We start from the raw sequence: 12,872 nt of genomic DNA on the forward strand, positions 1-12,872 counted from the left end.
TATGTACGTACCGCCTGCTGGTAAGCTGTCTTTATAGCCTGTGGACGCCCGCACCTCCAGAGATGTTACATGTGTAATCTTTGAATAAACAGGTAGGTACACTAGGTACATACAAACGAGTATGTAGGTAAATAGTACGTACGTGCATACGAGTAACCTATATAAATAGTTAGAAAAAGCAGAGATGACTACTTAAGGGGTGTGTCGCCATTAAGTAGTCATATCTGCTTTTGTAATAGCATCACAAAACAAAACATAAAGGGTAAGTATATAGGTACAAAGTTTTAACATACTTAGGTACAAACTAACAAATAGAACATTTGTCTAAAGCAATAAGCATGTGTATCTTGTATGGAAGCGGACTCTGTGGTATCAGTATTAAAGTAAAAGCCGTAATGAATGAAACGCCCGAGAAACATGTTTGGTATCTTACGTATGTGTTTAGTCCGACGGCGCCAATTGCTGTACTAGGTATTAAGTGAACTATTCCGGGTAGACACATGTATCCTCCATACCGAGAGGATGGTATTTATACTTGTACGTTAACAATATGGGTGATTTAACTTTGTCTGTTATTGCCATGGTTACGGTGTCCTGAGTCACGCAGGTTTTATGCAAAAATATGCTGCTTAAACTATGCAAACATGCATTTTTCTGGCGTTAACAAGCCCTTTCCTTGATAAAATTTGCCACCTACAAACATGGACTACATGCATGCTTGCATAATTTCAGTAGCATAATTTTGCATAAACCAACGTGACTCAGGGGACCGTAACCATGGCAATAACAGGCAAGAAAAAGTTGATTCACCCATAGGTAATCATTAATCAACTTACATATTAATTTTCTGTCCTCCGTGCAGAAAGTGTCAACTTGAGCACAAAGTTGTCGCTTTCTGGCTCTGTCAAATAGAGGTATAAGGTAAAAGTACCAGTACTTGACACTTTAGTGCCTTAATAAATGTTATAACCTTCTGACACATTTACGGACAATGAGGATTAAAAAGAGATTTACAATCTGATTTATAACGTCACTGTGACATAGTTCTACAGTGGCCTAGGGTTCCAATCGGTTGACCGTACCCTACCCTCGGTACTGGCCGAGAGGTAAAGGTTTAGATCCGGTTTGGACGACGACGATGATGATGATGATTTTTAGAAATAATTATTAACGTCTATTTTTTCTATTTTTTCCTAGGATTTTTTAATTATTATTTTGGAAGATTAGCCCAGGACCGGGATATGTGGCGTACACGAAGGGAGGCCTATGCTCAGCAGTGGGCGATTAATGGCTGAATTTATGATATGATTATAAAAGTAAAATACAAACGTATGGTTATCAGGATACCTCGGTAATATCACTACCTTCCTATTTTATACTAAGTATGGCACTTTGTCTATGGTAATGATATAATTACAACTAAAAATGTATGAAAATCAGGCATGTAGTTTGTTTTCTAAAGTTTTGACCAAAGTCTGTCCTTGCAAGTAATAAAACTTTGTAGCACCCGAGGTTCGAGCGACATAAACTAATAGAAAAATGGAGTGTTCTTAAAATAAAATACCATGCACGAAATAAAGCACCAGATAATTATTAGAAAAACATGCACAGAAGTTATTTTTAAATCGAATTTCTATTTTTATTTTTATTTCTATTTAATAAGTCAGGTAGAAACATATAAAATAACTGAATTTACCGTGACGTCACTCAATTCGATTTCATATTAATTACATATTAACAAGTCGTTCAAATTCGTTTTGACAGTTCTTAAAAAGAAGCTGATTTGACTAGGAGGCAAGTAGCCTATTATAAGATTGAAGTCATATTCAATACAATTTATCACACGCTCTTCTCTAGAGAAATAAGATTGTATCAGAAATTTTCTATCGCACCTTTAAGATAAGTATTACTTTTTAGAAGTTTTATTTAAGCACATACATACCTCTAATAGGTTGCTTATTTTTCTGATTAGACAATTTTGATTGCAAGCAACTTCGTTCAAAAACATCGATGATGAGTAATATCCGTGTTCCACTTACAAATATAACTTTACAGGGATTCGAATTCAGAACCATCGGCTCCATAGGTAGAGTCACCCCACCCACTAGCTGAGACCGGTCGTTTAGAATACATGGAAACACATATACACTTACATATGATATACCTTTATATCATCATTAAATAGATAAAATTAACCCATCTATGTACATTCAACTCGTTTTATCGCTCAGGAAATATTTAATTCGTTGATGCCTGTACCTGGTCATTTCTGGTTTCTCACAGATTTTATAATGCCTGCATATGAACTATTGTATGCATAATGACTTTAATTACTTAATACTTACCATATATGTTCAGTAAAATTGTAAAAAGGCACGATCATTTAATGATTTAAGGTTTGTAACAATAATTTTGATATTTGTTTGGAATGGTAATCCATAATTGGATAAAAGTGTTATAGACAAATATTAATTCTGGCTGTAAATGCTGTACATAAGTATTTATAACTAGCTTTTGCACACGGCTTCGCTCGCGTTAAATTCTAAAATGGGATAGAAAGAGACAAAAAGTAGCCTATGTCACTCTCCATCCCTTCAACTATCTCCACTATAAAAATCACGCCAATTCGTCGCTCTGTTTCGCTGTGAAAGACGGACAAACAAACAGACACACACACTTTCCCATTTATTATATTAGTAAGTATGGATAACCGCAACAGAATTAAAAAGTAAAAAATCAAATGGAAACTAATGTTAGGTTAGGTTACTACCAGGCACCAACATCCTAAAAAGCGGCAACATTAAGCCTGTAAGTTTTAAGAGTTAGTATATTTTTTGATTTGTATGATTAATATTAACATTATCGAAATATTTTAGCGGTCGGAGTAGGGTGGTTTACATTCACTGTAATATAAAAGGCAGCGCCGCGGAGGCAGAGTTACTAGAGATCTCGCGTTCATCAGACACAGTTAGTGACCACAGACAGCGATCTGAGGAGGGGGTGACCTAGCAGCCCGATCTTTGTACCCCACGCACCATGGCCGCCCGCCTTGGCGTGAGTAACCATTATTTATACAAGCGGATCTATCCAAACAAAAACAAATCTTACTGTACTAAATGGCTCAAAAATAATTAGGAAAAATATCTGAAAATTGGTCAATAATACAAAGTTATTATATACCTACGTTTTGTAATTAAGATTGACCTAGCGATGTACCGTTCCTACAAAATGTAAACAAACATCCCTGTGTTTGACAGTGACGTTGGAATTAGGCCAATAGTAGACATCTCGTTTGACACCTCTTATGATTTTAAATTAAACTTAGTGTAATCCAGAACCTGGACATTTTACCTAACTACTTATATGTCCCTGTTCGGAATTGTTTCTCACCCTTTGAAGTCAGAGGTCAGAACTCACAAAACCATTGAGTTCTGACCTTTTACTTCATATGGTACGAAAGTTATAGTTATATTATGACACTTATGACCTATCACTTCCTTATAGAATATCACGTAATTTGCAGCCGTCTAGGAAGACAATACAGCAATTTAAGCAAGTGTTACACAACTAACAGAGCTTAGAAGTCTGATTTGGCTGAAGATTACTGGCTGACCCGCTTACGTAACTATGTAGTATGTTTTTACTTTCAATGGGTTAACAATTCTGGGCCACCGAGATGTGAACGTGAAGGTAAAGCTCATCTTCGCGTAAACTTCAAATTATCCAATTACGAGTACGGTAACTCTTTTACTGTGTATTATACAAGTTATGTCATTCGGGGCAGTCGGACGAGTCGAGTAAAGTGCAGGCTTATACATACCTACATTCCTTTACAACCAGCGTGTATTAGTCACATTTAATAAGGTACCTGACTCATATTAGGCCCAGTAGATAACAAAACGCACTTATATTACATTGTTTTGTATAAATCGACTACTGCTCTAAACAAAAGCTAACTTTCGATGATTTATAATTTCGATGACTTTTGATTTTGTAACTAAAATTTTCAAGGTGGTCTTTTCTTGGGTCCAGTGCCTTAGTAGAGTATCTTCTACATCTTGTCAAGATGACGGATATTTATACTATGTATGTTTTGTTATATTTCAGCTAAGCGGCTTTCTACTGGCTAGCTTTGGCGTCTGCTTCGCGACTTTTGGACATGAACAGTTAGTATCTTCATGTTCTTAGTGCTTTTACATCAATTTCTCCTTCTATTGTTCACCATAAATGCTTGTACGAGTAACGTAGGTTTTTCGCGCGTTTAAAAATAGATTAGTGACACTGCAGCCTATTTAATGGCGGAACCGCAAAAACAACACTGGATGTAGCAATTTGGTTGAGATTTCTATTACCTAGCGATTCTCACGGCTCTCTTCACTGCGGTTAACAGTGAAAATCGACCTATTGTGTGCTAACCATATATTATTTTACCCTTTGATGCTATCTAAGTTTGTTTTTATTGAATTGTCAAGATGCATTGCGATCTTTTACTTCTATTGTTATTAGTGCAGCTGTATGCAATGCAGACTTTTGTTGTGTTAAATTTAAATGTGATACCAATACATATAGTCACTGTAGCTCTATTTTCTTTACAGCGTTCATATTCGAATTCATATACCTGAACCGCACCACGAATCGAAAGAAGTAATCGTCCATGAGCATCACGATGACCACGGCGGTGACGGTGGCGGATACGGCGGTGGACACGGCGGCGGGTTTGGCGGTGGACATGGCGGCGGGCACGGCGGTGGGCACGGCGGCGGCGGCGGGTTCGGTGGCGGCCACGGTGGCGGGCACGGCGGCGGGCATGGCGGCGGACACATTGAAATCCAGAGTCTACACGGAGGCTTCATCGACCATCTGAAGAGCCACGGTGGGGGAGGCCACGGCGGAGGCCACGGCGGTGGATTTGGCGGAGGATACGGCGGCGGCCACGACGGAGGATTCGGAGGTGGTCACGGCGGAGGATTCGGCGGAGGCCATGGCGGAGGATTCGGAGGAGGCCACGACCACGGCGGTGGCCATGATTTTGGAGGCGGACACGGCGGAGGAAGTTTTGATATAGGAGGCCACGATAGCGGACACGGCGGAGATCACGGCGGTTTCGGCGGTGGTTTCGGAGGTGGGCACGGCGGCGGCTTCGGAGGCGGCCACGACCACGGTGGCGGTCATGACCATGGTGGCGGCCACGATCACGGCGGTGGAAGTGACTTCAGTGGATCTTTTGGCGGCGGCCACGGCAGTGATTTGGGTGGCTACGGAGGCGGAAGTTTTGGCGGAGGGCACGGAGGCGGCGGCGGTCACGACCATGGCAGCGGACACGATCATGGAGGTGGCGGCTTTGATCTTGGCGGCAGTTTCGGCGGCGGCCACGGCGGGGGACACGGAAGCAGTGGCGGTCATGATTTCGGTGGAAGCATCGGCGGTGGAATCGGAGGTGGCCACGATGACCATCACGGAGGTGGAGGCGGAGGGTTCGGAGGCCACGGAGGAATATCTTTAGTGAGCTCAGACAGTTACAGTGGCGGCCACGGCTCCGGTGGCCACGGATCTGGTGGACTGGGAAGTTTCGGAGGCAGCGGTGGCGGCCACGACAGTTACAGTTCAGGAGGAGGCGGCCATAACAGTTATAATTCGGGTATCACCAGCTACGATACTTATCACAGCGGTGGGCACGGGGGCGGCGGAGACAGTTATAGCTTGGGAGGCTCAGGAGGCCACGGGAGTGATATTTTTAGCGGCGGCATCGGAGGCGGCCATGGAGGAGGCCACGGAGGCCACGGGGGCGGCGGCGACAGCTACACGAGCGCTATATTCGCCGGACACGGAGGTGGTCCCTATCATAGAAAATAACTGAATCTGATAATTATAGAAAATCAACTAAGTCATAGTCCACGGGTCTTCATGGGCCTCACAGTACAAGCCTAGCTGTCTTTGTAAATAGCTCGTAGTTCTAAGTTATTGTTGTTATGTTATAATGTAGAAACTAATAGAATTATTTAATATTGTGTTTTATTTTGATTTACATACCTAAATATATACACATAAACTGCGCCTGTATTCCCAAACTGGGTAGGCACATGAAACTGCTCAATTTTTAGTGCCACTATGGGCAGTTAAATTATAAGAAAGAATACTCAAAAATCTCGACATTTAGAAAATATTTTAAGCATTCTTACACCGGATGCAATATTTATATCAAGACAATTAAGGAATATTAAGCAAACCATTACTTTTATTCAGAATTACCTACGAGGCACTTTGCATAAATTACTGAGTACTTTGCCAGTGAAGTTATGTTAACTGCGGGGAGAGTATAGTATTTCCTTTGCTTACCGAGCACAAGTCATGTAAAATGGAGCTCTGTATCGAGACATTCGAGCGGAGACTCGTATTATATACTACATGAGTACGCAAATAATTTGGAAACTATCACTTACTCGTGTTTTAATATAGGGCTATTATGGACTAAGAGCCCAGAGCCGCCAGACCTTCCTCATATTCTCACCTTCTTTTTTCACCTTCAGGCCTTGATAGCAAAAAATGGCCGCCGGCCGAACTAGATAATATGCAAACATTAAACGTCGATACAAACTCTACATTATCCCAAAGTTTCATCCTTGAGAATATAAAGAAGGTCTGGCGGCTCAGGGCTCTTAGTCCATTAGGGCTACATGGCTACAAGTTTGAAACTTAATTTAAACATACCTATATTTATAAATAAGTTAGAAAGAAGTTGGCGTACCTAATATCACAAAAAATCCGCTCACCCAAAATTCCGAAACGTACTCCCAACTTCTACTTCCAACTTCCGTCTATAGGAGGGGTTATTCGCTTTTACCACCAGGCGATTCGGCCCGTTTACCGCCTAACAAGCAAACCATGTCATGCTGAATGTATTTCACGTATTTAGATTATAATAGTAGCGGATGAAACAACGCACCAAAAGTACCTGAAATCCTGATTCATGAACAACGTTTCTAAATAGGTATAAGTAGTTTTGTCAGTAGTAACGTATTGATTGTAATATATAAATTACTAGCTTTTGCCCGCGGCTTCGCTCGCGTTAGAAAGAGACAAAATGTAGCCTATGTCACTTTCCATCCCTTCGACTATCTCCACTTAAAAAATCACGTCAATTCGTCGCTTCGTTTGGCCGTGAAAGACGGACAAACAAACAGACACACACACTTTCTCATTTATAATATTAGTATGGATTTTCAGTAATGACATTTAGGGAATAAAATCAGGACTAAGGCCGAAACACTGTTTTCATCATACCAAATACTATTCACGAGTTTCACGACCGGTCTGGCGCAGTCGGTAGTGACCCTGTCTGCTAAGCCGCGGTCCCGGGTTCGAATCCTATTCGAATTCTATGTAACATATATAACCCTAAGTCTATGTATATTATATATATCATTGTCCTGAGTACCCACAACACAAGCCTTCTTGAGCTTACCGTGGGCCTCAGTCAATCTGTGTAAGAATACCGTGTAATATTTATTTATATTTATATTATTTATTCAGCACGGTGATTTGTTAGCTATAAGAATAACACAGGCCGCGCGGTACTGCGCAAGTGCGCATGACTATCGGTATCGGTGGATCTCGATAATTACATAATGCGCTCGCGCCCTTCACTTGGAAGCTTCCGCGTAAGCTCGCGTAAGCTGCTACAGCCAGGCCAAGATAAATTGGCAACGATTTTGACAGCGAGACCCGCATCAAAATTAATAAGATTTAAGGTACCAACTTAACTTCTTTCTTGCGTTATCACACGGTTTGTGAAAATGGAGTCCTCTATGGCCATCCCATCCAGGATTCTACGAAACTAGTAGGCAAGGATGATTTATATAGGCTTTACTTCAGCAAGAATAGTACCTGCATGTTTTAGCGCCATCTATTAAATCATAATACTGATGATGCCTGACAAATTTATTATTTTCAAATGTGTATTTACGTGATATCATGATATTAAAATAAAGAAGAAAAATATTTGGAACAAATATGATTTTGGCCACTTCCAGGCTGCGAAACAGCGCCATCAAGTTTTAAGCCTAAAAGGCCCATACATTTCAGGGGTACGCTTTTTTGTATGGGCTTTGTCTGTCCCGGTATTACATATACCGGGTGCCCGGTAATTAATGGACAACCTTTTAACCACCCAGAGGGCACCTTATACTGGTCCAGAAAATCGACTTTAAGGTTTAGTAAAAGTCGCCAGGTTTTCGAGATTTTCACACTTTTTAAAACTTTAGGTAGTATTAAAATTTTAAAAATTGTGAAAATCTCGAAAACCAGGCGACTTTTACTGAACCTTAATGTCGATTTTCTGGACCAGTATAAGGTGCCCTCTTGGTGGTTAAAAGGTTGTCCATTAATATCCATTGAAATTTTAAAAAGTGTGAAAATCTCGAAAACCTGGCGACTTTTACTAAACCTTAAAGTCTATTTTCTGGACCAGTATAAGGTGCCCTCTTGGTGGATAAAAGGTTGTCCATTAATTACCGGGCACCCTGTATAAATGGTCTTTGCTAGTAGGCATAGGCACAAATTTGACTAAGGCGACTGCCGTCTGACCCTCCCACCAAGCAAACGGGTCTAGTTTGCTTATTGGGATTAGTCCAATTTTTCAAGATGTTTTCTTTCACCGAAAAGTGACTGACAAATATTAAATGACATTTCGTGCATTAGGTCCGAAAACCTCATCAGTATGAGCCAGGATTTGAAAAAAACCCCGACTTTTTATAGACTTTTTTCAAGGAAGAGGGTAAAATGGACTAAATTTGGCGCCTCCTAGACTTGACTGCAGACATGGACTGGTTCACCGGAAATAAATTCGCGTCTATAACCCCTACTAGGAGTTTTTGGCATTTTAGAGTAGGCACGATAATCGATGGCGTAAATGTCACGGAAAATGTACAGTCGCCATACTAAGAGTCGTACCTTATTTTTTTAGCGCCACCTATTAAGTACTATCATAACTACACTGATGATGCCTACAATTTTTTTTCAAAATGTGTAACATTGAAGTGATATTATGATATTAAAACAAAGAAGCATGCCATTTGTTCTATTGTAAAAACACGCGAATACATTTCGGGAAAATATGATTTTGGCCACTTCCAGGCTGCGAACAGCCCCATCTAGTTTTAAGCTTAAAAGGCCAATACATTTCAGGGGTACGCTTTTTAGGGTTCCGTATTTGTATGGGCTTTGCCTGTCCCGTGTTATATGGTCCTTGATACTTAAGTATGTAGTTCTAGGTTGTAGCAATTAACCGTTTGAAGGCACTGTTCCCTTCCTATGTCAGTTTTCGTTAAGTTTACGTATCCTAAACTCGCGGTAACCACACAGGAGACTAATCAGCATTTTACTATGGGCGCACCACGCCTGTCCATAAAAGCTAGTAAGTACCTACGTGACTTAAGGGCTATTACTTTCGCATAATAAAATTAACTTTCACTTATTCTAATTCCGGTATAACCCTTTAAATATACGCTAAGGCATTTTTCGATCTAAGAGGTACATTCAAAAATAAATTATAGAAATAATTATGGTAACACTTTTCTGTCATAGTACCCATCATGTTTATTTATTTTTAACATAGGCAGGTCATGTCCTGCAATTACTTTTTTAGGGTTCCGTAGTCAACTAGGAACCCTTATAGTTTCGCCATCTGTGTCTGTCCGTCCGTCTGTCCGCGGATAATCTCAGTGACCGTTAGCACTAGAAAGCTGAAATTTGGTACCAATATGTATATCAATCACGCCGACAAAGTGCAAAAATAAAAAGTGGAAAAAATGTTTTATTAGGGTACCCCCCCCCTACACGTAAAGTGGGGAGTGATTTTTTTTTCATTGCAATCCTTACGTGTGATATATTGTTGGATAGGTATTTAAAAATGAATAAGGGTTTCCTAAAATCGTTTTATGATAATATTCATATTTTCGGAACTTTTGAACCATATGTTTAAAAAATATGAAAAAAATCACAAAAGTAGAACTTTATAAAAACTTTCTAGGAAAATTGTTTTGAACTTGATAGGTTCGGTAGTTTTTGAGAAAATTACGGAAAACTACGCTCTTGGCCGGTTTTTAATTTCTACATTTTCTTGTGGAATTATACGTAAGAAAACAGGACCGCACTACAATGTTGCAACCTATTATTTCTTCACCACACCAACTGGTAAAGGCTCTCTTGATACTTCGAAAATTGTTGATAAAGTTGCAAAAAAGGAATGAGTCATAAAAATATAAAAATAATCTGTAGATATTTTTTGTATACTAGAAATGTTCTACGTAGGCATGCAGTGTGTTAACAACAAATAGGCTTTTTTTAAAGGAACGTATTTTTACATTTTAATTTAATATAATAATTAAATAGGTATTTTGACTTTATAAAAAAAATATATTGCCACACTTGTCAAGTGAGGGTAATGACAATGACCGCTCTTAAGTATGTGCGATGTGCGTAATGACAATTAAGAAGTGCACGCGTCACATTGAATGTTGGGATTTCGGAAAATTATTTTTCAGTTAATTTAAATAACTATCATTTGCTGATATGCGCAAACGATTGCTAAATGACTGTATTATTATTATTGGTTTTAATAAAGGTCCGGGTGGTGGTAACACACTGTATAAGTTAAGAAACAGTATTTAATTTAAAAGAATAAACTTCTTTTAATGTCTTAAGTTGCGTATATCTGGCCATTTGGTTAACTTAAAAGTAATAAATTGTCAAAGTGAGAGACTATTGATAGTTTTGTGTTCTAGGATTCTATTACATACCTACAGGACATAGTTACACATTAAACCGAGTTCATAATGAAAGTACGTACAGTTATGTATAGAAATTTGCCTAAATAATGAATTATTAAATATTCATTACATAAAGACATTGTAGTTACGAGTTACTTACCTTTAATAGATGCTTGGTGCCTGTATAAGTAGTGACACTAATGAGACAAACAATGATATTGACAGTTTGACAGCGTTACGTATGTCGACCGGTTGGTTACGTATGAAAAGGTAAGTGTTAGATTATATCTTTGCGCATTGTGTGATGATATTGATGTTTTGGTTTTACTAGGATTTCGTGGGGATTTCACTAATTTCAGTTTGAGGTAGTTTGCTCGAGCAGTGAAAACGCCAATAGTCTGGGACTGAAATGTCTTTCACCTGGGTTTATTAGGCGACTAATATGTATATTGAGTAAGTAACATGAGCCCAACGAAGTCCAGGGGGCCGATTTTTGAATCTCGGCCATTCGATTTTGTGAATTTCGTTCAATAATATCTCCACTACTAGTGATTTAAATTCTACTAACAGAATCGAAAACGAGTGGTCATTGCCGCTAGTTTTAAAAATACTAGCTGTCCTTTTTCAAAAATAGCATTATGTCGTTTTCCACAGACTTTCGAACGGCGTTTCATGCGTTCGAATTTAAAAATCAATCCCCTGGAGGGCGATTTTTGAATCTGGCATACGGGATTTTGTCACTAAAATACCGGTTGAAAACGGTGACGGTGATTATTTTCAGTATACATTTTCTGAATTTGAACGCGTGAGACTCAAAAATCGGCCCGCTGATTCGTAATTAAATTACGTGTCATCGAATGTCACACTCATTCATGTAGATTTGAGTATTATTGAATACTGCGTTGATGAACGCCTTCATATAATCTCAGACGTAGTTAACGCAACGCCTGCCTATTTTAAGATAGCAACAATTATAGTTACCGGACGTTTACGTGTAGCATTGTTGGTTTGATCTCTGTAAGCTAATATAAGTTAGTTACATTTATATTAAGAAGGCATGTTTACAAAAACAACACAACTAACATTTTTTTGCGAATTAGAGTTATTGGTATCATAACATTCGTCTACGCTCGATCTACAAGTAGAGCAAAAGTATCCAAAAATGATCCCAATTGTCCAAAATCAGACCCCAAAAATATACCCACTTTACAAAAACTACATAATTACCTACATTGCGGATGTGAGGATTAAAATAAATCTACTAGTTAACTAAGATAAACTTGTACCTCTCTCAAATAATACAAAACATAATTTCTAAAGAAAATTTGTGTTATTTTCTTACCAAAAGAATATAACTAACAAAAGTTTACAAAAACAGCATAAGTGACGAAGTTATTTTTCAATTTTTTTCCAAAAATATTGGTCTTTGAAATGTGTAATCGAATATTTCAGAACTATTGGCCTCTTAATAAAATAACCTATACAATGTTTATCTCCAATAACTAATATATAAGAAGACATTTAGTTTTTTTCGTTTCCTGTAAATTCATGACTAGTGTAGTTATGTTGTTTTCATCACACCCGCACTTTGAATGTGCTATTGCACGCAGGCGGAGCGTGAGTTATAGAAAAATCGTTCTCACAAGGGAATAATGAAATTTCTTGTACCGTACTTAACCTTTTTACATCTAAGTATTTACATATTTTTTACATTGCGAGTGTGATGAAAAATATTGTGTGTAACTCGGGGAGTATGAATATTACTAACGAGAGTAAGTTAAATCGCGACGGCTTGCTCTCGTTAGTAATATTCAACTTCCTCCCCTTGTTGCACAATGTAGGTACTATTTTGTAAACATGCCTTCATTTACTACTTACTATATTAGGCACGTATAAATCATGAGAAAAAACTTTTTAAATAGCCGGAAAAAGTCAAATATATAAATAGTTATGGGAAGAGGAGGGGAAAATTATTAAGTCAGGCCAAGGTAACGATATTGATAGAGTATAAAATCATAATAAGTCATAATTTCATCTAATTAAGTTTCACGTTTAAAAATAACATTTGCACCGGCGAGGCTGCCAAAATCGTTGCAAATTCATCTT

At 38.7% G+C, this 12,872-nt stretch overlaps 1 protein-coding gene across 1 annotated transcript; it reads left to right on the forward strand.

Moving 5' to 3' along the window:
• Positions 1-2,945: 2,945 nt before the first annotated feature.
• On the forward strand, positions 2,946-6,008 carry LOC125241108 (glycine-rich cell wall structural protein-like). The gene is made up of 3 exons (XM_048149430.1): positions 2,946-3,054; positions 4,108-4,166; positions 4,596-6,008. Exons 1-3 carry the CDS (start codon positions 3,037-3,039, stop codon positions 5,851-5,853), a joined length of 1,335 nt encoding a protein of 444 aa, XP_048005387.1. The 5' UTR covers positions 2,946-3,036; the 3' UTR covers positions 5,854-6,008.
• Positions 6,009-12,872: the final 6,864 nt, after the last annotated feature.

This window comes from Leguminivora glycinivorella, chromosome Z (genome assembly GCF_023078275.1).
Source record: "Leguminivora glycinivorella isolate SPB_JAAS2020 chromosome Z, LegGlyc_1.1, whole genome shotgun sequence".
Taxonomy (NCBI): domain Eukaryota; kingdom Metazoa; phylum Arthropoda; class Insecta; order Lepidoptera; family Tortricidae; genus Leguminivora; species Leguminivora glycinivorella.

Bases quoted from the DNA above. Each gene is read 5' to 3' on its own strand.
- LOC125241108 (XM_048149430.1), top strand. The intron at 4,167-4,595 runs GTTAGTATCTTC...TTTTCTTTACAG, and splicing joins GCGACTTTTGGACATGAACA to CGTTCATATTCGAATTCATA.